This window comes from Gastrolobium bilobum, unplaced genomic scaffold (genome assembly GCF_033153095.1).
Source record: "Gastrolobium bilobum isolate Gb01-03AN ecotype WA unplaced genomic scaffold, APGP_CSIRO_Gbil_v1 utg16198, whole genome shotgun sequence".
NCBI classification, from domain to species: Eukaryota; Viridiplantae; Streptophyta; class Magnoliopsida; order Fabales; family Fabaceae; genus Gastrolobium; species Gastrolobium bilobum.
This window is the reverse complement of record NW_026897479.1, coordinates 290491-314767: the sequence shown is the minus strand read 5'-3', so window position 1 is coordinate 314767 and position 24277 is coordinate 290491. Positions and strand designations below refer to the sequence as shown.

Sequence of the window (24277 nt, the reverse complement as noted above, 5' to 3'; positions counted from 1 at the left end):
TAGGCCTGACATGTACAAAAAAGCTTATAGCCTATTTTCTAAATAATTTTTTTTAAAAGTCTAGGCATGTTCTATTTTACTATATTTATAATAGGCCAAGTCTGGCCTAATATAGGCTAGGTCGTAGGTCCCTATAGGCTAGCCTAATCCATTTACACCATAAAACGCAGGAGATCCTTATCCACGAAAGGGCTTTTTCTTCTTAAGTTTAGATAAAGTTATCTACAATTACCCAAAAACTACGTCATTTTGATTAATGAAGGGTATTTATGTAATTTTAGATGAATTAATTAAAGGTGTTTCAGTAAAATATATATGATAAATAAATAAATAAAATTATGAAAACACCCTTCATTAATTCACCTAAAATCATATAAATACCCTTCTTTAATCAAAATGACGTAGTTTTTGGGATAACTGTAGATAACCTGATCTAAAGTGGCTGTAGAAAATATAAATATTTTTTTTCACATATATATATATGTATATATATATATATATACAGAAAAATATTTCTGCAGTTACTGCAGATAAGTTATTTGCATTTACTCCCAGAACGACATCGTTTTGGGAATAAAATATTAAAAAATTATAATTATAAAGACTATAATAACACGAAAATAAATTAAAATTACAAAAACACCATGATTTCTGCTCTAAAACGACGTCGTATTGGGCTTATTGCATATAAGTTATCTGTAATAACTGCAGAAAAAATAAATTCATATATATATATATATATATCTCAAAAAAAGGAAAAAATGGACGTGAGAGAGAAAAATGAGAAATTGGAGAACTTTTTGGGTACAAATGTAAGTACCTATATCTATTTTAAAAGGAAAAAATTATTGGGACTTAAAAGAAAATATAAACAAAGGCATGGATTCAAATAAAAGAAAATTTTCTTATTTAGACAAAAAAAAAGGATATCGAGTTCGATATTTCTACTGTATTGAAAAAAATCCGAGAAATTATGATATGAAGTTATTTTTCCTTTTCAATTTTATTGTTTATGAAAGCCGCCTATTTGAATTTAATGTAAGGGTTAAAAAATTATAATAAAGGTAGTAATGTTAAAGAGATAATAAATATAACTTACCCCTTCCCAACAAAAAGGTAAAAATATACATATTTATGGAGTTTGACATTAGAGATATGGCTCGTGTATCCTACTTCAAAAAATGGCAATCAATTGATTGCAAGTAATTTCAAAGAGATCGATAAAGAAAGACAAAAATTGATGGACATGAGAGGGAAGAGAGAGAAAAAAGATAAGAGAAAAAAAATAAATAAATAAGAATTTGGTATCCGTAACTATTTTTTCTTGTTACTTTTATTGTTTGTGAAAATGGTTGATTTGAATTTGACCTAGTTAAAAAAAGAAAAGTGATAACAAAGGTAATAAGTTTAAGGAGATAATAAGTATAATAACTAGTGTTTTAAAATTTCATCCGGTTGTTATAAAAAAAAAAAAAAAATTCATCCTGTTCTCCGGGTTGACCCGGGTCAACCCTAACCCCTTTCCTCCGAGGGTTAGGATTACAAGTTGGATCTTATATGCACATCGATCTCTTCGATCCCAAAATTCGGCCGAATTTCAGTGACTCCCGGGTTAGAGGGGTCAAAGGGGGACACTGCATGTTTTTTTTTTAAAAAGAAAATTCCATGAAACAACGTCGTTTTATTAAAAAAATAAAATAAAAATACTTGCAAACCTAAATCTAATCGTTTTCTTCTCTCCCAGCAACCTAGACTTGTGGTATCTCGATACTTTGGTATCATTAGAATATGAGTTTTATACTTTGGTATCTTGATACTTTAATTAAGTTGTGTAATATTGACTTGTGATTGTAATTGGTGAATTATATTAAGTATATTTTGAATCTTTGATGATTAGTGATTTGTTTTTTAATATTTGTATATATATATATATATATATATATATATATATATATATATATATATATAGTAAGGATCATTTTACACTAGTGTAAGTTACACTCTTGATCTTATCCGTTGATCTCATTTATATTCAAGGGCTCAAATTTTTTAGTAATGTGAGTCATTGGATACAAGTGGATCAATGGTTAAGATTGAGTGTAAGACTTCTAACTCTAACACCTGTGTAAGAATATCCCGCCACATATATATATATATATATATATATATATATATATATATATATATTTATTTATTTATTTTTATTTATTTTTTTTAATATATAAAATCGGGTCAGCGTAGTGACCCCATGACCTCCCGGTTGAACTCGTGACTCTGTGACCCTTGACCCCGGCCGAGTTTTTAAACACTGATAATAACTAGGGGTGTTCGCGCTCTGGATTGGATCAGTTTTGAAAGCAAAACTCATCTGATCCAATTCTTTCGGTTTGATCATGTAATCATTCATTCAGTTTGGATTTTTTTTTCAATTTCGATCTGATTCAATCCAATCCAAATTTTTTCGGTTTGGTTTGGATTGATTTTCGATTTTTTTTTAAATCATCAAATTTGTTTCATGATTATTGTGCAAATAACATCTTTTATATATATTGACTTTGTAATTTTCTTTTTTTGAAATATAAAAACACCAGTAAACGATAATATAGTTTTTTTTTGGCACTGAGATATGAAGCTCTACACAGATGAAATTTTGTTGATGAGATGTGAGTAGGTTTTTTCTTGGGTTTAGTTGATGAGTTAATAGATCTTGAGTTTAGAAATTTTTGGGCTATGATTGGGGAAATGCCCAAGTAGATAGAGGAGAATTAATACATTAGATTGGATTTGATCGATTAATCCGAAAATCGATCCAATCCAATTAAAATTTGCATTTTTTTTTCGATTTTCGGTTTTTCGATTTATTCGGTTATCGATTTTTCAGTTTGGTCATCGCGGTTTGAATCGGTTTGGATCAGTTGATGAACACCCCTAATAATAACAGTTATCATACCCGGCTCGAGTTAAATATCGGATCGGCCATATATTAAATCCGATGAAAGATAGGTTTGAACCAGCCGAGTTTTATTAAATCGGTGACCCGGTCGGGTCATCAAAATCACCAGGTTATTTTTTTTTTTATAAAAATAAAACAAAAATCAAAATTATCTCATCTTGTCTTAAAAAATTATGGAACTTCTTTCAATTTTTTTTTTATAATTTTGTTTGCTTGTAGTATACTCTCATAAAAATGGCACCACTAGGGATAGCCTAGTGGTGTTGGGTGTGTTTAGTGGGTATTAGGTATGCGGTTTGATTCCCTGTAATGTCCAAAAAAAAAATACTATCATAAAATGACGTCAAATTTCAATTCCAAAGACCGAGCAATTTGCGAAATAATAGTTTAAAAAAAGGTGACATATTAATTACTTACAAATCCATTTTTATGGGAAAAGTTGTTAGTAACGCCTTATAATTATTAAATATGGTTAGTTAAGGATAATTAGTAGAAGAATTATATGTGATTACCTCATACTTGATATTTTTTGGTTTATTTCTTTTATAATATATTATATGTGGTTATCATATATGACTTTCTTTTATCCTTATTTATAGTTCTGCATAATAATTTTTTGGGAAAAATATTTCTCCAGTGAGCTCAAAACGACGTCGTTTTGGGGTTATAAGATTAATAAATTATAATGATAAAGACTAAAATAACCCTACAATATTTTATAATTATAAAAATACCTTAATTTCTGCCTAAAACGAGTCATTCTAAACTCACTGGAGATAACTTATCTCCGTTGACGGAAGAAATCTTTTACCCTAATTTTTTATATATATTGTAGTAGTTTTATATATAAAATATAGATTTTCATTAACCCGGATTTAGTAACAATAACCTAATACTTCCGTCAGGTGAATGACCGAGTCAGGTGTAGGGTAAAAATATATATGGGTTTGGCATTTGAGAGATGACTTCTGCATTTTGGCTTCAAAAAATGGCAGCCAAGCCAGGTGGGCACAATTGGCTAAAAGTTTGGTCTATATTTTTTAAGGACGTGGGTTCAAACTTCGTCGATTGATGTGAGGATTTTGTTGGTGGGTGATATGTAATCCTTTTTAATTGAGGGATCTTTCCTGACCTTAGTAAAATACCGGTGTCTAACCCCGCTTAAACTTTTCTGTTATCCAAAAAAAAATGGCAGGAAAACGATTGCAAGTAGTTGCAATGAGATCGATGAAGGGAGGAAAAAATGGATTGGACGTAAGATGGAAGAGAAAAAAAAATTTAGGATTTGTAATTATATTTTTTTAAAAAAAATTTGTTTGTGGAAGTTGTTCATTTAAATTTGATTTAACTGTTACAAAATTATAATAAAGGTAATAAATATAATCTACCTTTCCAAAAAAAAAAATTAAAAAAATAAAAGTTAATAATATGAGAAAAGTGTTTGTCATTTTAAATGACAGAAAATTATGTCATTTTAGGAGAGATATAGACACAGAAAATTTGAATTTTAAATTAAAAAAACCACTCACTTTCTCTCTCCCATGATTTTCGTTTTTCTGTGTCTATCTATCTTCTAAAATGACATAACTTATGTCATTTTAAATGACAAACACCAAACCCTAATAATATTACCTTAAAAAAAATACTATTTTTTAAATGACATAAGTTATGTTATTTTAGGAGAGAGATAAATACAAAACATAGAAATCATAGGAGAGAGAAAGTGAGTGATTTTTTTAAATTTAAATAAAAAATTATTTTATGTCTATCTCTCTCTTAAAATGAGATAACTTTATGTCATTTAAAATGACACATTTTTTTCATTATTTTATTAAGGTGCTTTAGATATAAATAAATATGGGAATAACATCTATTCTTTTAAAGATATAAGTGTATATTATTTTAGATCGTAATCGTTGATTTCCGTCCATCAACGGTTATAATTTATTGGGCCAAACTTAATGGGCCAAGTTTATTATTAATTAATTAATAATTTTGATCCAATAAATTATAACCGTTGATAGACGACAATCAATGGTGAGAAACTAAAATGATATAAGCTTATATCCTTTAAAATGACAGATTTTATTCCCAATAAATATTTAGACATTAAAACGGTGCGCTCCGTTTGGTCTTTGTACAGTCTCTAGGGTTTAAAACAGGACGCTGTCAAAGTGTTGTGTAATTTGAAGAAAAGCATCGAACCGAACCAGAGAAAGTGTTGTGAACTCGAGAACTTTCTTTGTCGTCACTCAAGGTAACATTCTCGGCATCTCTTGATGACTCTATTGTTTGTTTGCTGAGAAAATTGCATGAAATAAAAGAAAACGCGTTCGAATTTTACGATGATTGTTTGTTAATGTTAATTTTAGGGTTAGGGATGCGGAGGAACAGTCCAGCATACTACAGTCCTCCTCGGAGAGGCTACGGCGGTAGAGGGCCTAGTAGGAGGGGATACGGTGGAGGCAGGCGCAGGGAAAGCAATAATGGAAGCCTTTTGGTTCGGAACATTCCTCTCGATTGCAGATCTGAAGAACTTCGTGTCCCCTTCGAGCGATTTGGACCTGTTCGTGATGTCTACATACCAAAGGACTATTACTCTGGGTGAGCCAACTTTATCATCTAGAAGCCCTAATTGCATGTTATGTTTGTGTTTTCAGATTAGTGAGAGATTGACTAGTTAATTTTTTCAGGGTGTCAAAGTATTGGGTGGGGATGTTTCTGGTTTGGTTTCCATTGAATCATTTTAAATATTTAAATTTTGGATTGTGAATTGATTTTGGAATGGTTTGTCAGGGGGTATGTTGGCTTGAAATTGAAGTTAAAACAAGTCCAAGCCCCACATTTGAAGAGGATATCTACTCACTCTTTAACATATTGGTCCCCAAGTGTGTTAATGTTGTTACCAAGAGAAACTATATAATTACACAACACAATCAATACGAGTTTGATGCAAGGTTGGTTCTTGTCACAATTGAAGGCTTCGTGAGGAGATTTTTTTTAGTTTGTGGTTGTGGGAGCTTTGAATTCAAGTGCTTCTTATAAATACAACAAGAAAGTTGAAGAATTTTCCAAGTCTCTTCTCTTTGGATTTTAGCGGCTTTAGTAAATTCAGCATCCGCTGCTGTGTACATGTCTCAAGAGAACCATAAATAAGTTGTGTAAAGAAAGCTATACTAAGTAATGTGATTTGAGGTGGTTACGGGGGTATGCAAATTCTGCCTATTCAGCATATTCTACCATCTGTGTCTGCCAATGTTTTTCTACAATGTTAGAATGAAGCTCCACTTTTTTCCCCATACAGAGAACCTCGAGGCTTTGCATTTGTGCAGTTTGTGGACGCTGATGATGCCTCGGATGCACAGTACCATATGAACAGACAGATTTTTGCTGGAAGGGAAATATCCGTTGTCGTGGCAGCAGAGACCAGAAAAAGACCAGAGGAGATGCGTCAAAGGACTACTAGGGTCAGGTATATCTTCCGCAATGTCTACCCCAATCTTGTAACATATTACTAAATTGTCTTATAGCCTAACTATTTCCCTTTTAAGTTTAAATATATTCTTATGGCTTTTTGATTTTACAGAGGACCAGGGAGCTATGGGGGGCATAGGTCTTCTTATTATGGTAATATCATTTTCTATTTCAAAATTGCATCAACTTTTTGAAATCTGTACTTTACATAATTTATGCCATCTATAACTGTAGGGTTTTTCTCTGTTAGATATAAAATTTGCTTGACCTGCAATTGTGATGCTTATTATTCTTCACCATTTTAGAACTTTTGTCATTGTACAGTGAATATGAGAATGAAATGACAGTTTGAAAGATGGCTGTTTTATCTCATTGAATTGGTAACTTGATCGATCATCTTTGCATTGCTACTCAGAATCATTGTTTACTTAGTAAATCTCATAAAAATAGCTGGTTTTTTATAAGCAGCTTGATACGCCCGACTCCAACCCTTTTCCTTTACATGGACTTGGGACAGGCTATGTAGACATTCATATGCAGACTTCATTTTTTACTTAGTTGTCTTAGAAAAATTTGCTGCCTTTTCCTGATACTGTCTATTCTTTTAATGAATCTAAATAGGTTCTTCTAGAGTCTAGACCTTAGCGTGTTTAAGTCGGAATTAGAATTGGTGGATTTAAGCCCTATTTTGTATGTAATCTGATGGATAAAGAACAAAACAATATTATTTTTTAAAAATTATAATACTATATCCATACTTTTTACCCTTGAATTTTTTCTTATCATATTGACTGCTCCAAGTATTAGTTTTCAGCCATAGTTGTTAGTATCACACGATACGAAGGCTGAACAACATGTGTCGGAGACATATATTGGAACTGGCTATGCCTCGGAACATGAATCGCGGAATTGTGCGATTCAATATTTATATCATGAATCATATCTAAATTTGCGATTCGAAATTCAATGTAGGATTTGTGCAAGAAAACAATAAAACAGAGACTTTAAGGGTCTGATTGATTGCGTTTTGGTTTTTTTTGTTCTTAAAAATGTTTTGTAGAATAGTTATGGAAATAGGTGTTTTCTGTGTTTTTTTGTTTGTTTGTTTTATTTTGAAAGTCAAAAGAAAAACAAATCAGACATATTCTCTAAATTTGATTCTAAAAACAAAAAAAGTTACAATTTAATTTATTTATTTTTTACAAAACAAGCCTTATCAAACGGTTTTTTTTTTTTTAAACCAAAAATTGTTTTTAGAAACAGTATTCAAACAGGACCTTTGTTTTTCATACGTTCGGGAAAATAGAGAACAACTTAGAAAATAAACATTCAAACTATGTACAAATAACTTATGTGGTATTATATATTTTTTTAATCATTTTTCATTATACTTCTAAATTGTACTATTTGTCACTATTCACTATTTAAAAAAAAAAAAACTGAATGATTCATGATACATATTGCAATTCAAAAACCTTGTTTTTGAAAACTGATTTAATTCCTCATATTGATTTTAGTTAGCTTACTGAAAACCATTTAAGGACTTCAAGAGTGCTGGATCTCATCAATGATTGGTGTGATGGGGATCCAGGTATTGCTCACTTGCCAAGGTGCAAGATGGTGATTGGTGACAGCCAATTTTTTGAAATGCTTTATTAGCTGGTCTTTTTTGTAAGTCATGAATCATATAAGCTTATATTGCTAGTTAGGAGCACATTTAGGTACCTTGCCCAAGGACAGTTTTTTCATTTTCGTCTGTCTCCTAACACCCCCCCCCCCCCCCCCCCCTCCCCCAACCAAAAATAAAAATTTGGTGAGTCAATTGATAATGTGTTAAACTTGTTCCACTTTTTAGTGACTCAAACTTTTTCATGCATCTTGTTAAGTTTAGAATTATTAACTAATTTGTTTCAGTGGATACTTACGTATATTTGAAGAATTGTTCATATTGAATCTTTGTTCTTGTGTTTGGCCCAAAATTGAAGTGGAACTGCTTTGCATTTCTTATCGAGACCAGTGACTTTTGTTTATAATTATGTCAAATCCATCAGGTCGATCTCGATCTCGCTCAATCACCAGATCACGCTCACCACCTTATCACTCTGGTTCTAGAAATCGATATCGCTCAAGGTAAGATTCTTCAGTGTCTTCATTTTATGGTACATTGAAGCATATAATCATGGTTTTGAATTTGATATTTACCAGGTCCTTTTCTCCTGCCCCAAGGCGGCAAAGTGACTACTCTGTTTCCCCTAGAAGGCAAGCAGAGCATCCTAGATCACCCAGAAGTCCTCCTGGGGAGCATGTGGAGCGAGATGGTGATCATAAGCGCAGGTCATATTCTCCAGCTTATGGCAATGGTGCTGATCAGAATCAAAGCAATGGATATGCCGAGTGAGTTCATCTATTTTCTGTTTAGGTTCTTTACTTGGCTGTGCCAGGTTTCTTTTTTCCTCTCTCTTGGGTAGTTTGTTTACATTATTTTTTATTCTGTAAAAAGTAAATCTATATACAAGTCTGAGGCTGATCGAGGCCAGTGGAAGTCATCCCTACGTAGAGCATCAAGATCACCCCTTGGTTCTAGATCAAGATCTCCTGATTTGTCACCTAGACGTGGAAGATGAGGTAAAATGGTTAAGAGTAGGATTTTATATATTTGAAGATCGGTTCCACCTTTGGTTTGAATTTTGTTCCGATGGTTTTCATCTTGCAGGTTGTGGGTGGTTGGCAATGTGCTGCTGGTCTTCTGTACAATTCCTACTATTCAACAAGGCGTTTTGCGTGTATGATGGATGAATGTATAATCTTCCGATTTGTTACTGATGTTCGGCTTTTTGGACATTCTGAACTTACATAGTAAAACTTAATCGATAACCCTGACTGGTAAATTGTTTTGAGCTTGCTTTTTGATTTGTCAAACACGCGTAGCATGATTTCGATTGAACTGCGGGGGTTGTTTGAGCATATGTTACTAAGAATAAATTGCAACTAAATGGTTATCCTGCGGCTAAAATAAAATGATACTCTTTAACGAATTAGGATGTAAGACGTGTTTGGAATAAACACCTCAAATTAGTATTTGAGTAAAGTTTGTGCAATAAATTATACATAGCAGCACACGGTTATTGAATTTCGAGACTTGATTTTTCTTGAATACTTGAAATTGCATGAGAGAATTCCTCACTTCGTATGAATTTATATTTAAATCTAATTACAAGTTAAATATCTAATAAAAGGTGACTCGAATTATAGGGATAAAAGTTGAGGATATTATTTGTTATAGCTGAAGCTTTTCCTTAAGCAGGCGAATACATGTTATATGCATCTTGTTTGTTGTACATGTAAATGTAACTTATTAGTTAAGCTCGTAGAAATTTAGTTAAGGTTTTTGCTATTTTTATTTTTTTTGTTTTTGGGTACAATGTTCCAATAAAGAATCTTTTCTTTTTTTTTATATATATAAAATGATAATGTTTGCTATGTAGATTGGTTATCGCCAAAAATTTTTAGGACTTCGTCTTGCAAAGCCTCAATTTTTGAATTGTTTTGACTATATAAATCCAGAAGTTGCAATAGCTCGATGTTTTTTTTTTTTAATCTCCACTTACCTAGTTATTACACTTTACCTCGAAAGTTAATTTTCTATCATTAGCGAAATTTGCCTAATCTACATGTGCATAACAAACAATTTGCATATCCTTTTCATAAATCAATCGTTCTTCGAGAGTTCTTGATATATCCCAATATTCGAGTTACTTGATCCCTGTGGCTGCTATCACTTATTTGACTTGTAACACTCGTATCTAAGGAAATATCTGACACTGTCATGTTGAGATAGAGTACTCTATCGACGAATCCAAGGTATCTTCTTGGGTCTGAGTGAGGTCCTCTTTAATTTGCTAAAAGCTTAACATTTGACCATAAAAATATTAATGGCTTTACAAATTTCTCCTAAAATATTAAGAGTACATGTTCTTTGAGAAATGACAATATTTGCTTTGTACTGTCTTACTTTAATCCCAAGGGTCAACCCCAGTAACTAGTTTGAAAGTGTTGAAATAACAACAAAAAATTGAAAAGCCTTCAGCCACATAACAAGCTTTTAATTGATACACTTGTGTATTATTAGGGCCCATTTTGATATAAGCAACTCAACAATAAACAATTGTAGATTTCCTGAGGAGTAGGAACAAGACTCAATGTGTGATTCGAATACATGATTTTCCTCTAATCAATCATAGCTTGACACTATCCTAAAAGTAAAAGTGCTTCCTGAACCGTTTTAAGAAAAGAAACAGATGATAAAGCATATATAAAGGAAACATGATACACAACGGTAACTCAAGAAATTATAGATAGAATAAGGATTACAAGTAAAGTGTGTACCCCTTACAAAGAGTTAAGGGAAAATCAATGGATGGTTTCGGTAGAGGTAGGTGAAGAGATGAATCATAGGAAGATAAGTGAGAAATGATGCGTTGAGGAAGACGCTGGCTAAGAGCCTCAGATGACGTTTCGATACTTTATGAAACTTGAAGAGTGTAAGCATAAGAAATAGGTAATTAAACCATGAGAAAATATTAAATAAAAATAAAAATATTTAATATCTTTAAGTAATTACGATGATTACATAAAATATTGTTTTTTTTTAATGTTATCAAAAAAAATAAAAATTGTTTTTATAATAAACATTTAAAGTTCTATTGAAAAAAAAAAACTGAAATAATGGCCATTAAATATTTGTTATCTAGGTAGGGAACTGAGTTACAGCTTGCAATACCCATTTTATAATGCGTTAAGATTTATAAATTTTTTGTTCGCATATATATGTAGCGGTCAGAAGAAGAAGGTTTCCTTGTAAAAATAGGATATTGTACAAGTCATCCTTCTCTAAGCCAATGGGAAAATGGAAAGACGTGGAGTAACATCCAAGACTTTAACGCAACGTGGCTTGCAATACCCTTTTTTATTTTTGGGTCAAACATTCATTTTCACTCGTTTTCTTCGTGACTTTGTGAGATGATATGATATATAGCCATCCTCGTATGCATGTATCATCATCATGTGCTGCTGCTCCTCATATTTGACTATTAAGGTTTCTTCCATATAAACCAGCTGGGAAGGGAAGGTTCTATTTTATCCCATTTTCAACTTTGAGAGAGACAGAGAGAGATGGCAATTGGGTTCATGGAGGTGCTGCTGGTGAAAGCAAAGGGTCTTCAAGAAACTGATATATTTGGTACATTATATTATTATATATGTATCTTAGTTTCTTCTTCTTCCTTTTTTCCTCATTTTCTTTTCCAATTTTTGTTTGCACACCATGTTCTTTTGTTCTGAATTAAACATCTTTCTTATTCTAGAAATGAGATTATTATTTTTTCTTTCTAAACATTCATGCATCGATTATATTCAATTCTTGGTTTCTCTTCTGATCCGACCAATTGATTCCTTGAGTTCTTTGTTGATAGGTCGCATGGATCCGTATGTTCTGTTACAATACAAAGGTCAGGAGCTCAAGAGCAGTGTACTCCATGGTTGGTTCTATTGCTCATTTTCTATTGCTTAATATTTAATGATTGCTGAGTGTTTTTCCATTTCTGGCCTCCTAAATTATACACCTTGGTAAGGAGAGATAGAGAAAAATAAAGCTTCTAGTTGTCACCAATCACCATGATTGCCTTGTGCTGTAGCTGTAGTGTAGAGTACAACTGAATGATGTTTCACTGCCATTGATAGATATGATTTCTTAGACTATCTTTTTAGAAGTACTTAGATTGGTTATTGTAGTTCCTGATTAGATGGACTCATGAAGTGAGCTTCACCAAACCAAAAGTTGAATTACTCAAATATAGTGGTTAATCTCCCCAAAGGAGTACAAGGATCAATTTGGAGAGCTGAATAATATTTGAATAACATGAACTCAGATTAAAATTCTTCTTTCAACCTTGTTTAGTCCATAGAAGACCTTATATCCACTTACCTAAACAGAAGATTCATGTAAACTACCTTAAAACTTGTGAATTTTTTCTAAGATTTAGTGTTGTGTAAAATTACTGAATCCTTTAATTCCTCATGTGAGGTTCCAAGAAAGGGAAAATGAAAAAGGAAGTATGAACCAAGAAATTTGTTAGACTAAATCTAGAGGGCATGCAGTTCATCTGCAACTGGTATGCTGAGGCAATCTGTTGTTTCTTCCTTCCTTTTTTGATTTTGGAGGAGGAGGACAATAAGGAAAATTGAATATCTCTTTTAATTTTTCTGAAGTAATTAAATATTTTGTAATTAGAGGCTTAGAGTTGAAGAATCTAACACAAAAAGGGCACCCCAAGGGAGGGAGATGGGCAAGCAAATTAAGCAAAATAAGTTTGCTTTCCTTTTCCTTTTCCTTTTCCTTTTCCTTTCTCAACTGCTCAAAAATGATGCAATTAAAAACATCAAAATCACACATAAATGAAGCATTAAAAATAAATCAATGCTTCATCAATACTGGTATCTTTATCAATGTAATGCATATCACTTAGAACTTTAAAGTAATACAAATGCTAATAAAACCTGAGATGTACTTTCACTATAAATAAGGTTTTTGGTTGCTTACTTTACCTAATGATGCAGAGGGAGGCAGAAATCCTGTATGGAATGAAAAATTTGTATTCAGAGTGGAATACCCTGGATCAGGTGATCACTACAAGCTCAACCTTAAAATCATGGACAAGGACGTTTTTTCTGCAGATGACTTTGTTGGCCAGGCCATGTAAGACTTTGATCATAATGAGTTTCATTTTCATGTTAATTATTTGTTACGGATTTAATTAAGCAGTTTAATTCCTTCATACCAAATGAACAAGGGTGGCAAAAAACACAAAATGACAAGGACACCTTATTTTACACAAGGATTAGATATCATGAGAAAAAGATCATAAAGCATATTATTTCTTTTTATTTCTTGTTCATGATAAAGGATCAATTTTCTGTATCTAGAATCCATGTGAAGGATTTATTGGTAGAAGGAGCAGAGAATGGATCAGCTGAGCTTCATCCTCGCAAGTATGTTGTTGTTCGAGCTGACCAGTCTTATTGTGGTGAAATTGAAGTTGGTATAACTTTCACCCGAAAGGTAACCTCTTTAAAGTCAATAGCTTGAAAATTATCATGTTTCTTGTTATGCAAAAAATTACAATGAATGTAACTTTGAGCTCATATGAAAAGTTTGATAGTTATGATGCACAATGATAAATTTGAAATGAAGCTAGTTAATGTATGTAGTATATTATATCATATTAGTATTTTCTTTAATGTTATTCTTGGAATTCACAGGAAGAGGAATATATTGACAATGACATTGGAGGATGGAAGGAAAGTGACCATTAGTTCCGTCAGTGTGCATAAGATGTAGATTTTGGAATGGAAGATGAAGACAACTAACAAAGTCTTATATGTAATCTGTGAAATTTGCTTAGAATTTGAAACCCTTAGTTCTAATTTTTATGATAAAACTCTTGATTTCTCCTTTGTTCTATTATTTTACGACTTCTGTTTTTATGCAATATTTTAAAAATTCATAATAAAAATTTTTATATAAAGGAAATGAAATTTGTTACTCCAATAATGTTTAAACACGTGGATTCCTATATTTTTGTTCTAAACACTGTATTTCCTAATAATAATATTGATACAAATTTTTAAAAGAAAAATAAGATTGATACAAGCTTGCGCGTTACAACACAATAATACATAATTTATAAGTTTTTTAATTTATTTATTTATCACAAGTACTTAAAATATGTTAAAAAATAGTTACTATATACAATAATACAAATAGATTTAAAAATTATGAACTTTAGGTAAAATTATCAAAGAAAAAACTAAGACATTCTAATATGTTCTATTAGTCTATTATTATATAATTTTAGGGTTAGACTATACTTACTATGAAAATTTTTACAACTGTTACTATTAAATTAATTACCGTACATTTTCGTCAATCTAACGGTTATAATTTATTGAGAATTAATAATTAATTAATAAGTATACCTAATAAATTATGACTGTTAGACTGATGAAAATCATCGGTGATTAATTTACTAGTAAAAGTTGTAAAACTTTTCAGTAATAAGTATAATCGTCCTCATAATTTTAATATAATTTTAAATTTTATCAAATACATTCTAGAGTTTCATTTTTATAAATATTTATTTCAAGATTGATTGAACTTAAAGTTATTCCCATAATAATTTGTGTTGCAATATGGGTAATTTATGAAAATAATTTATTTAAAGTAAATTTATTTTTGAGTAAATACCTTTTTGGGTCCCTAACAAAAAATACAGTCTCTACTTTAGTCCCTTACAAAAAAAATTAATCTCAAGGTCCCTAAAAAATTCAAAGTGGATCAATTTAGTTAAAATCGTGGTTCATCACAAATTCAAAAAAGACCCATGTTAGTCCCTCAAAAGAACTAAAATTGGTACACTTTGAATTTTTTAGGGACCTTGAGACTAATTTTTTTTTTGTAAGGGTCTAAAGTGGGAACCATGTTTTTTATTAGGGACCCAAAAATGTATTTGCTCTTTTTTTAGGGAAAACTTCAAAAATTCCCCTATAAATTTTTTCAATTATCACTTACCCCCTCACAAATTTTTTAAATCATTTACACCTCTATTTTAATTTTTTTTTATCACTTACTCCCCTGATTTAAAGTTTCTTTATCATTTACCCCCCACTTAGAGGAGTAAATGATAAAAAAACTTTAAGTCAGGGGAGTAAATGATTCAAAATTTTGGGTAGGAAATAAATGATTATGAGGAAAGTTATAGGGGAGTTTTTGAAGTTTTCCTTTTTTTTTTAATGTGCACAAGATATATTTACGTATAATTTTTTTTCTTGAGCAAGCTCAGGGTATCACCGTCTCGTAGGACGAGACTATCTCTTCATGGTTTAGAGCGAGAAGATTTTTAGCACCGGACTCAAAGTGCTTAACTTAAAATATATGGTGGTATTAATAAAAAAACTTCACGATAAATATATCATTACTACATGTCCATTTTTATATTGGCTAATGTGACTGCATGAAATTATTTTGATAGTTTGGATAACGAATTGGTTGATGAAACAAGGTGATTGGAGGTTGCAGAATATTCACTAAACCACAAATGACGCAAAATGTTAAAACCCCAATAATTTTTTAGACGTGCTAATGACAAAATCTTGCGTTCTAGGATGACATTTAGCAGGTAAAAAAATAAGGGTACGATGTCTGTAATTTTAAATGACATAAGTTATGTCATTTTAAGAGAGAGACAGACACAGAAAAATGAAAATCATCACCCACTTTCTCTCTTCCATGATTTTCATTTTTCTGTGTCTATCTCTCTCTTACAATGACAACTTCATGTCATTTAAATTGAGAAACACTTTTCCCAAAAAATAACTATGTTGGTTGAAGATATGCGTCAGCACTTCATCTCCAACTCTACCATTCTCAGTAAATTTTTATATCTTGGAAATGTTTCTTACATAAAAATAATTTTTTTTATGTGGTTTCAAAAAAAAAAAAATATGGGTATTGACTTGTGTAAAATTGAAACAGATAGAACAATTAAGGGTGACAGTTTAACTTTTATAAATTATGTGAAGGTTTGATTTCTGTGTAACTGAACTCTTCCATCAAGGATATATCATTATGAGAAAAGGTTACAAAAACATCTTTAAATTCTTGGAAGTAACTTGTCAGATTATCTAAAATCCTTACTACTAACCTACTCTCCTAGTGGCTTGTAACTTGTCAAATTTCTTTTCAAAGTTACTTTGACATACTATAAAGAAAGTAATAAATTTTTTAAAGTGAATTTATTGTTAAAATAAATGAATTATAATTAATTTATCCTTAAATTTTAGTAAACTGAGATTATTGTATAATTAAATTAAATTAATGATAAATACACTTTTAATTTTTATTTTAAAAATAAATTTTCTTCAACAAATTATTATCCAAGAAAATAGCAAAACTAGTTTCACGTATGAAAAAAAAAATGTTTGATCCATTCACACGTCAAATGAGTTTGAACTGGTCGTGCAAACCTGCATGATAAATTAAGATATAATGAAATACCTTTGACAGAAAATAAGAATATGTTTGACTCGGCCAATTCTCTAGGCAAGACTTGCCATTTCATATTATGAGAATCCTTGCTTCCCACTCCCTCTAGAAAAGGACCAGTCTTCCAAAATGGGGAAATGCAACTATCTAGACTCTAGAGGCAAATAAGAAAGATTACTAGTTCTAATTTCAAGCTATTTTTATTTAATTTGACGACAATTCAATTCCACATATCAACTGGGTCAGAATTGAACTCCGTTAGTGCACCTTTTGAATGAACGTCATAGATTTGACCAGCCTCAACGAGTAAAGAAGTTTTACCAAGTTCTTTTTATCATATCCAAATTTTAAATAAATTTTCTTAGGTGATTCTGATATTGTTTTAGAATGAAAATATGTTATGTATATTAGAGATATATAAAATCATTAAAGTAGTCTCACTCAAAAATTTAAGCTTTTGTTTGAATTGGTTATTTATATGTATCAAAGCCTCGTGTTCCGGATTCGATCCTCACAGCTCTCACTTTCACTTGGGGAATTTCTTCTTAGCACAAGTATGTGGACTTTAGCATTATCCACCCTTCAAACCCATTGAACTCTTGTGTGAAGGAGCGTATTAAAGATATATAAAATTATTAAAGTAATCTTATCCAAAAAATTTAAGTTTTTGCGTTAAATTGATTGTTTAGTATATTCTTTCAACTATCTCATCTTTCTATTTTTTTTTTTTTTATAACGAAGGTGTGAAAATTAATACGCATTATAATTTTTATTAACAAACAGAGACGCAAAGTACTTTATTTTGGTTTAGACCAAGCTTGAGGTGATTGACCGCGTGTGGACCTCTTCATTATTTCTTGTGATTTTGTAAAATGCCTATTAGCTTCTCATGCTGAGGACTCTATATAAACACGGTACCACTTCTTCCAACGTCAAAACATATACTTCTTTTTCATCATAAGAATTTGCCGAATCATAATCTTAAGGGACAAGAGACAGAGACACAGGTAGACTCAAAAGACATGGCAATTGGGTTCATGGAGGTGCAGCTTCTGAAAGCAAAAGGCCTGCATAACACTGATATCTTTGGTAGAATGGACCCCTATGTTCTGATACAATACAAAGGCCAAGAGAAGAGGAGCAGTGTTGCTAAAAGTTAGTTCTATGGTGTATTCAAAGTTCATATTCTGCTTTAATTTACAAGAATCCTAGCTATATATATACAAAAGGAAATGTTATATTTACAAACTTTTTATTTATAAACTCTTACAAATTATACTATGTCTTATCCGTAAGACATAATGTAGTCTGTAAATTTGTAAAAAAATAAATTATCAATATAATCCTTCTCATATATAAATTTAGAGACATTTTAACAATCTGCATGACATATTAGTCGAGTGAATGATTGCTTAAATCGAGTTTTCATGTGTGCTAAAATAGACTTAAATATGATTTTTAATTGACACGCCCTCTTATTATGTTCACTTTGTGCAGGACAGGGAAGAAATCCGGTATGGAATGAGAAATTTATCTTCAGAGTAGAATACCCTGGATCAGGGGATAGACACAAGCTCATCCTCAAAATTATGGACAAGGACAGATTTTCTAAGGATGATTTCGTTGGACAAACCATGTAAGACTTCAATGGCTTCATTATACTGAATTTCATTTCCCAATTAGATGCATGATGTCATGTTTTACTTTTGTAAAGTTGTCCATGATTTAAAAGAGAAATGTGTTCTTCTGTATGTAGAATCTATGTTGAGGATTTATTGGCCCTAGGAGTAGAGAATGGAGGAGCTAAGCTACAGCCTCTCAAGTATAGAGTGGTTCGTGCAAACCAGTCTTATTGTGGCGAAATTGATGTTGCTATTACTTTCACCCCAAAGGTAACATTCACATTTAATTGCTTGTAAAGAAAGCTAACTTTAAGGACATATACCAATTGCATGCTTTACTTAATTATAATGCACTGAATAACTAAATGTTAATGCATGTAAATAAGTATATGGTAATGGAATTTATGTTTCTCTTTTTTGATGTTGTTCTTTGTTGGTATTCATGAATAGGTGGAAGAAGAATTTGTTGAAGACATAGGAGGATGGAAAGAAAGTGTCTACTATCTGTCATAGATTAGCAAGGGAGGCATATTAAAACCAAATGTAAATCGGAAGTAGTTTTGGAATTGTCAATATGTAACAGATTGATTAGTCTCAGTTGTATATTATTTTATTCTTTTTAGCAGGCACGAGCAAGATAAATCTATTATCTAACTGTTCTACTATCAAATCAGCATGTTTTTATTCATCATCTAATTTAACCTTATGTGTTATGAGGATATTCTAATTATCTCAATTCTCAACTCAACTCTATTGCTCTATTATCTCAATGACGAGTTTGGTTAGCCACAATGGGCCAATTAAAGGAGTGTCTACAATCTAACCCAAATGTGGATGCCTTTTATTGATTGTATGACACTTTCACCAGCTAACTAACCATGATTAGACCAAAAGATTGTGAATCAACACGTTGATATTCATTCAATGAGGAGTGTAGTTTTTAAGAGTAATAGTAGTCTTGAATTCTTGATCATAGCCACAGTGGACAAATGAAGCTAGAGTCTACATCAAACCCTGCGAAGTCATATATTGATGCCTTTTACACCAACAAGATCCAGAGACGAGGTCTTGTACTTGGAAATCATCATCTTCACAAACATGTTAATAATCCAGCTTCGAAATAGGAACCAGCATAGTACCAACAATTCATAATCAATTAAGTTTTTTTTTGCCAAATATAATTGAGTTAACTCAACCCCCAACTTCCTCATTAATCGGGATACAATAAATTTTAAATACTATGAGATATGACACGGTTATAGACTTATAGTACAACATATAAACAAATTTAAAATCAAATGGAGAAAATTAATGTTTTAAAGTTATTATACACATGATAAAATATTATTATTAATTTAAATATTATGGTATTTTTATTTGGACTAGCATGAAAGATAAGAAAATAAAGGTAATTATAAAATAACTACTAAACACGTGAAAAAAAGCTATGATTAGCCAATAAAATAACGTAAGCCATGGTCCTGAATCCTGATTCGATTTGAAGCGACACCGTTTCATTTTATTCTTTTGTTTTGTGTTTTCTTATGACACTCTATGGAACTAATATAATCTTTATGCAAGTTAAGCAACCAGCCGTCTTAGCTCAGTGGTAGAGCGCGTGGCTTTTAACCACGTGGTCGTGGGTTCGATCCCCACAGACGGCGTTTTCTATTTATTTTTAAATTTACCAAACTCAAGTTCAGTTTTTGTTGGATTGTTTTATAAAGCCTAACTATTCATTGATGGGGTTCATGTCATGTCACCACCACCATTTCATTCATGGGCTTCACGTTACCACCTCTATCTTTGAATTCAACAAAGATGAACATTCCTATTTCCTACCAAAGAGAAAAAGAAGAGTTCATGGGATGGCCATGCAACTCAAACCCAAAACATATTCCCCACCGTCCCAATCCACCGCACATTCTCATTTTAAATTCACACACTGCCATTTCAACTCTCTTTTTTCCCTTTTTGCTTTTCAATCCATTTAAGGGTCTTCTCTGAAGCACATTCATCTCATCCCCACTCTAATGTTGTACCTAACTATACCTTAGTGGCATCCACTAACAACCAGTTATATTATTACTACCATCCCTATCGTTTATATAAGAACCTCTTTACTATGACCAACTACCCTACACCAAAAAAATATGTATTATATATATATCTATTCTAACGGTCAAAGGGCTCATTTTTAATTCACATTGACAATGAAATTCGAAGACTATCTCATGAAGAAAAGCCAAGAGCCTCAGAAAAGACAAGACCTTGCGAAGGAGGTTAGCAACTTTTTCAATAGCTCAGGTCTCAAAAGTTCTGTTTGAACCCTTTTTTCTGATTAGTGACTTTAATGTCTCTCTCCTTTATTTCTTACATTCTCGTAGGTTGTCAAATTGCAAACACAGCTGAAGGATGAAGAGGCACTCAATATTGTCTTACGTTGTGCACTTCATGGTCCTGTTTTCTCTCTTCCATTCATTCCCTCAGTGCTTCCACCTGAGGTATATGTAGAGTATAAGCAAATCCATAATGTTTGTTGTCTGTTCATTTTGGATTTATTTTGATGTAAGTTAATATTGCAGGTTCATGAGCTTCTTGAAGAATTGGCAATGGTTGAGGAAGAGATCATTTTGCTTGAAAGAAAAGTTAAGGAACTAAAACATAGATTGTACCAGGAGAGACACCAGACCACTGAATGGGAAATGCACCATAGAAGACAGCATACACTACACAACGATTTCCAAGGATCATCGAGATATTGCTCAATAATTACTGAGCAGAGTTCCAGTTCACACAATCACCAAGTGTTCACTAAAGGAAGAAAGACAAAATATAGAAGGGCCTCTCTAGGTTCTGCATTGGATATCCATACCCTATTGTCCACCTCAAGAAGATCAATTAGTAAATACACATACATTACATTGACACGTGCTAAGCTTTTTTTTTTATTATTTCCTTTTGTTGCTCAATTTTCTCACTATGTGGTTTGGCATATGTGCTGAACAGAATATGAAGTACCAAGAAGGAGCATTGGAAAGGTCCCAAGACAATACCCTATGCATTTAGAAACTGCTATTGAGAAACCAAATGAATTGTCAGAGGAACTGCTTAAATGTCTGATGGGAGTTTTTCTTGAATTGAACCGGGCATCATTGGACAGAGAAGAATCAGAATATGTGCCTAGACTTACTCTTTCATGCATGAAGTCCCCTGGCTTCATGACAAAGACCTCATTCAACTGCAAGACACCTTCGTTCCTTTCAAATGGCAATGCTTCTTGTATTGATCCTTATGGCACGTCATCAGATTTAGATTGCGCAGCAAGAGATGTAGGACCCTATAAGGACTTCATTCAAATCACTAGTAGCTCATTAGACATGAACCGCTTTTCACAGTGCTTGCCAGCATTCACAAAATTAAGGTTGATTTTCAGTTTTATTAGCTCACCAATAATTATTTAAACGCTCTCTACATGTTATACCATCTTTTTTGCCCATTTCTCCTTCTTATCCATCATCCCCTATTTGTCAGGGTCTTGATGCATAAGCTATGTGGTGTGGATTTAAGTTTCTTGACCTACAAGCAAAGGTTGGCATTCTGGATCAACATCTACAATGCCTGCATAATGAATGTACTGTTAAGGCATTTCAAGCCTTCATTAAAATGAACTTAACCTAGCATCTCTTCATGGTAAATCTTAGGAACCTTTTCTGTTTTGATCTAATTACAGGCGTTTTTAGATCATGGTCTTCCTTCTACGCAAGATAAACTGTTGTCTCTTATGAATAAGGTATATGAGCAAGCTTTTCTGTAAATTATATAAAGCATAGACAGTTTATTTTTTCATAGTGATTGTGTTAATATTAATTATGTAGCTATGTTTTGACCCAGGCTGCAATGAATGTAGGCGGGATAGTACTAAATGCTCTGGCTATCGAACACTTCATTCTTCGGCATCCATGTGAATCAAAATATGTATGTGACATATATTTATGGGTTTTATATTTATTATTTTACATAACATAACTTCACTTTCCTACACACGTTAAAGAGGTGGGGTCCACATATTTTTCTTTCTCTTTCATCATTCAACTTTTTCTCTCTCTTTTATTGTGTGTTGGAAACAAAACTTATGTTATGCAACGTAACATTAATAAAACCCTATATTTATTTATCCTACAACAAATTCTCAATTGCATGCACCTTGCCTTTGTTTTTTTTGGATTCAAGATAGGACTCACTATTGAGGTGAATCCTACGAATAAATATTTGGTACTACTGCTGTACTTAGATTCAATGCATCTCATCAATGAGAGCATTACACATCAGAGGATAGAGAAAAAATCTGACAAAAAAAAAAAAAATTTAACTAACATGTCATATTTTCATTGGTGGAATGTATTGAATCTTTGGTACAGCAGTAGTACCAAAGATTTATTCGAATCCTACAAGGAATTCTAAGCAAAGGGTTTATTATGTTCATAAACCTTGCCTCTTTGAAAGTCTGGTGTTATTTACATACCCAAGAACTAACTATATAGTTCTCAAAAAAACGTTAACTAGGGACATGTGGATGAGAAGGAAGTGCTAGTGCGGCATGCTTATGGTCTGGGGTATCCTGAACCCAATGTTACGTTTGCTCTATGCCGAGGCACTTGGTCCTCACCAGCAGTAAGTTTATTGCTCAGTAAATTAACTTCAAATGCAACAAATTAATCTATGAAATAGTGTATTTGGTGAAAAAGAAATATGTGATGTTTATTGCAGTTAAGGTTGTACACCTCAGAGGAAGTTGTGAACCAATTGGGAAGGGCCAAAGTGGAGTACTTGGAAGCTTCGGTGGGTATCACAAACAGGAGAAAGATTATTGTGCCTAAGCTTTTGCAGTGGCATATGCACGATTTTGCTGATGAAATGGAATCACTGCTAGAATGGATATATAGCCAATTGCCACGGTCAGGATCATTGAAAAGAGCCATGATGGAGTGCCTCACAAGAGAAACAAAATATTCCATCTCCAAAATGGTAGAAATCCAACCATATGAATCTGAATTCCGCTACCTCCTACCCATGTAATTAAAAATCACTCACATAAGATAGCAAGTTTGCCCTAATTTAAGTAGCTACTTAAAATTTCCTCCTTCTAATTGCAGGGGTAAATCATGATGCATCCTCTAAACTGTTTATTTTTTTAATATTAGTATTTGATAGTATAATTTTGAATTTGACCGTACATATTTCCTTCACGTGCCACGTGCTATGCAGCCACCAGAAGAATAGTGTATTAATTAGTTTAATATTCTCATATTAAATAAAATTTCCTCATATATCATGGTGACTTATCTTAGTTTTAATGAAATTACACCGATTTACTTTAATTTCAGAAGTTACAATAATCTCTCTTAATTATATAATTAAAAAAGTAAGCCGCGTATAATTTTCAAAAAAAAAAAAAAACTAAATGACGAACTTCTGTAAAATTTTAGGATTTGATTGACATAAAAATAAAGAATCATTTCATGCTACACATCCCGGGTATGCAATCTCGATCGTAATTCGGAATCGGATGAGTTAAATAGTCAGCATTTATTTGTTTTCTTTTACAACAAAATTATTTAAAAAAAATCTTAAATAAACAAACTCAAACCAAATTCAATTAATAACAGGAAGCCTAGTGCACTGTATCTCTTCCATATATTTAGCTTTCATTTTAAATATTTTATTATTATTATTTAGATAAGTTGAGTAAATATTTTCAGTCCACTTGTGCGAATCAACTCACCCTGCCCCTTGGAGAGTTAGAAGCGGATTGGTCAGCTTTACCAGCTCTACTTTACCGGCCCTACTGACTAGTTTCACCATAAATATTCAATACAACCAATAGCCAAAAATTATTTGTGAATTCATATTTTAAGTCCTGATACCTGCGAAAGAAAGATGAGTACTACTGGAGTAATATGCTTCATCTTTTATTACATATTTGCAGCACAATACAGAATACATCTTTTTATCTCCGACCACTAAATCATAATCATACAAAAATAGATCAATGATTATAAAGAAAGAGAAAAAAAAAATCATAATCATTCAAAAAGAATCAATAAATATAAGAAAATAAATAAACAA

The 24277-nt window shown here is 32.0% G+C and overlaps 4 protein-coding genes and 1 non-coding gene across 6 annotated transcripts; all 5 read left to right on the top strand.

Annotated features, from left to right (window-relative positions):
• The first annotated feature begins 5129 nt into the window (after window positions 1-5129).
• LOC133307257 (serine/arginine-rich SC35-like splicing factor SCL30) lies at window positions 5130-9363 on the top strand. Its single transcript, XM_061507738.1, has 8 exons — window positions 5130-5210; window positions 5326-5557; window positions 6258-6425; window positions 6540-6580; window positions 8479-8557; window positions 8633-8821; window positions 8928-9052; window positions 9141-9363. Exons 2-7 carry the CDS (start codon window positions 5334-5336, stop codon window positions 9049-9051), a joined length of 825 nt encoding a protein of 274 aa, XP_061363722.1. The 5' UTR covers window positions 5130-5210; window positions 5326-5333; the 3' UTR covers window position 9052; window positions 9141-9363.
• A 2191-nt stretch (window positions 9364-11554) lies between these two features.
• On the top strand, window positions 11555-13869 carry LOC133307268 (16 kDa phloem protein 1-like). 2 transcript variants are annotated; one of them, XM_061507753.1, is made up of 5 exons: window positions 11555-11666; window positions 11899-11964; window positions 13043-13181; window positions 13409-13544; window positions 13745-13869. In XM_061507753.1, the coding sequence occupies exons 1-5, from the start codon at window positions 11600-11602 to the stop codon at window positions 13796-13798; spliced, it is 462 nt and encodes a 153-aa protein (XP_061363737.1). In that variant the 5' UTR covers window positions 11555-11599; the 3' UTR covers window positions 13799-13869. The 2 variants fall into 2 exon arrangements, with proteins under 2 accessions (XP_061363737.1, XP_061363738.1); XM_061507754.1 differs by lacking the exon at window positions 11899-11964.
• Window positions 13870-17548: 3679 nt separating this feature from the next.
• LOC133307251 (16 kDa phloem protein 1-like) lies at window positions 17549-18661 on the top strand. The gene is made up of 4 exons (XM_061507730.1): window positions 17549-17681; window positions 18024-18162; window positions 18283-18418; window positions 18599-18661. The coding sequence occupies exons 1-4, from the start codon at window positions 17549-17551 to the stop codon at window positions 18659-18661; spliced, it is 471 nt and encodes a 156-aa protein (XP_061363714.1).
• Window positions 18662-19740: 1079 nt separating this feature from the next.
• Window positions 19741-19812, top strand: TRNAK-UUU (transfer RNA lysine (anticodon UUU)). The gene has a single exon. It is a non-coding gene; the product is annotated as a tRNA-Lys (tRNA).
• A 549-nt stretch (window positions 19813-20361) lies between these two features.
• On the top strand, window positions 20362-23227 carry LOC133307271 (uncharacterized). Its single transcript, XM_061507757.1, has 9 exons — window positions 20362-20430; window positions 20536-20652; window positions 20734-21052; window positions 21167-21572; window positions 21683-21782; window positions 21882-21941; window positions 22043-22126; window positions 22715-22822; window positions 22919-23227. Exons 1-9 carry the CDS (start codon window positions 20362-20364, stop codon window positions 23225-23227), a joined length of 1572 nt encoding a protein of 523 aa, XP_061363741.1.
• The last annotated feature ends 1050 nt before the right edge of the window (window positions 23228-24277 follow it).

What these genes read in the sequence shown, in the direction of transcription:
- LOC133307257 (XM_061507738.1), top strand. Translation starts at nt 5,334, where the DNA reads ATGCGGAGGAACAGTCCAGCATACTACAGTCCTCCTCGGAGAGGCTAC. An exon ending in CCAAAGGACTATTACTCTGG is followed by an intron (nt 5,558 to 6,257) that starts GTGAGCCAACTT and finishes TTCCCCATACAG; the next exon opens with AGAACCTCGAGGCTTTGCAT. An exon ending in CAAAGCAATGGATATGCCGA is followed by an intron (nt 8,822 to 8,927) that starts GTGAGTTCATCT and finishes TTCTGTAAAAAG; the next exon opens with TAAATCTATATACAAGTCTG.
- LOC133307268 (XM_061507753.1), top strand. Translation starts at nt 11,600, where the DNA reads ATGGCAATTGGGTTCATGGAGGTGCTGCTGGTGAAAGCAAAGGGTCTT. An exon ending in TCAAGAAACTGATATATTTG is followed by an intron (nt 11,667 to 11,898) that starts GTACATTATATT and finishes CTTTGTTGATAG; the next exon opens with GTCGCATGGATCCGTATGTT. An exon ending in CAAGAGCAGTGTACTCCATG is followed by an intron (nt 11,965 to 13,042) that starts GTTGGTTCTATT and finishes CTAATGATGCAG; the next exon opens with AGGGAGGCAGAAATCCTGTA.
- LOC133307251 (XM_061507730.1), top strand. Translation starts at nt 17,549, where the DNA reads ATGGCAATTGGGTTCATGGAGGTGCAGCTTCTGAAAGCAAAAGGCCTG. An exon ending in GAGGAGCAGTGTTGCTAAAA is followed by an intron (nt 17,682 to 18,023) that starts GTTAGTTCTATG and finishes CACTTTGTGCAG; the next exon opens with GACAGGGAAGAAATCCGGTA. An exon ending in CTATTACTTTCACCCCAAAG is followed by an intron (nt 18,419 to 18,598) that starts GTAACATTCACA and finishes ATTCATGAATAG; the next exon opens with GTGGAAGAAGAATTTGTTGA.
- LOC133307271 (XM_061507757.1), top strand. Translation starts at nt 20,362, where the DNA reads ATGAAATTCGAAGACTATCTCATGAAGAAAAGCCAAGAGCCTCAGAAA. An exon ending in GACAAGACCTTGCGAAGGAG is followed by an intron (nt 20,431 to 20,535) that starts GTTAGCAACTTT and finishes ACATTCTCGTAG; the next exon opens with GTTGTCAAATTGCAAACACA. An exon ending in ACAATGCCTGCATAATGAAT is followed by an intron (nt 21,783 to 21,881) that starts GTACTGTTAAGG and finishes ATCTAATTACAG; the next exon opens with GCGTTTTTAGATCATGGTCT.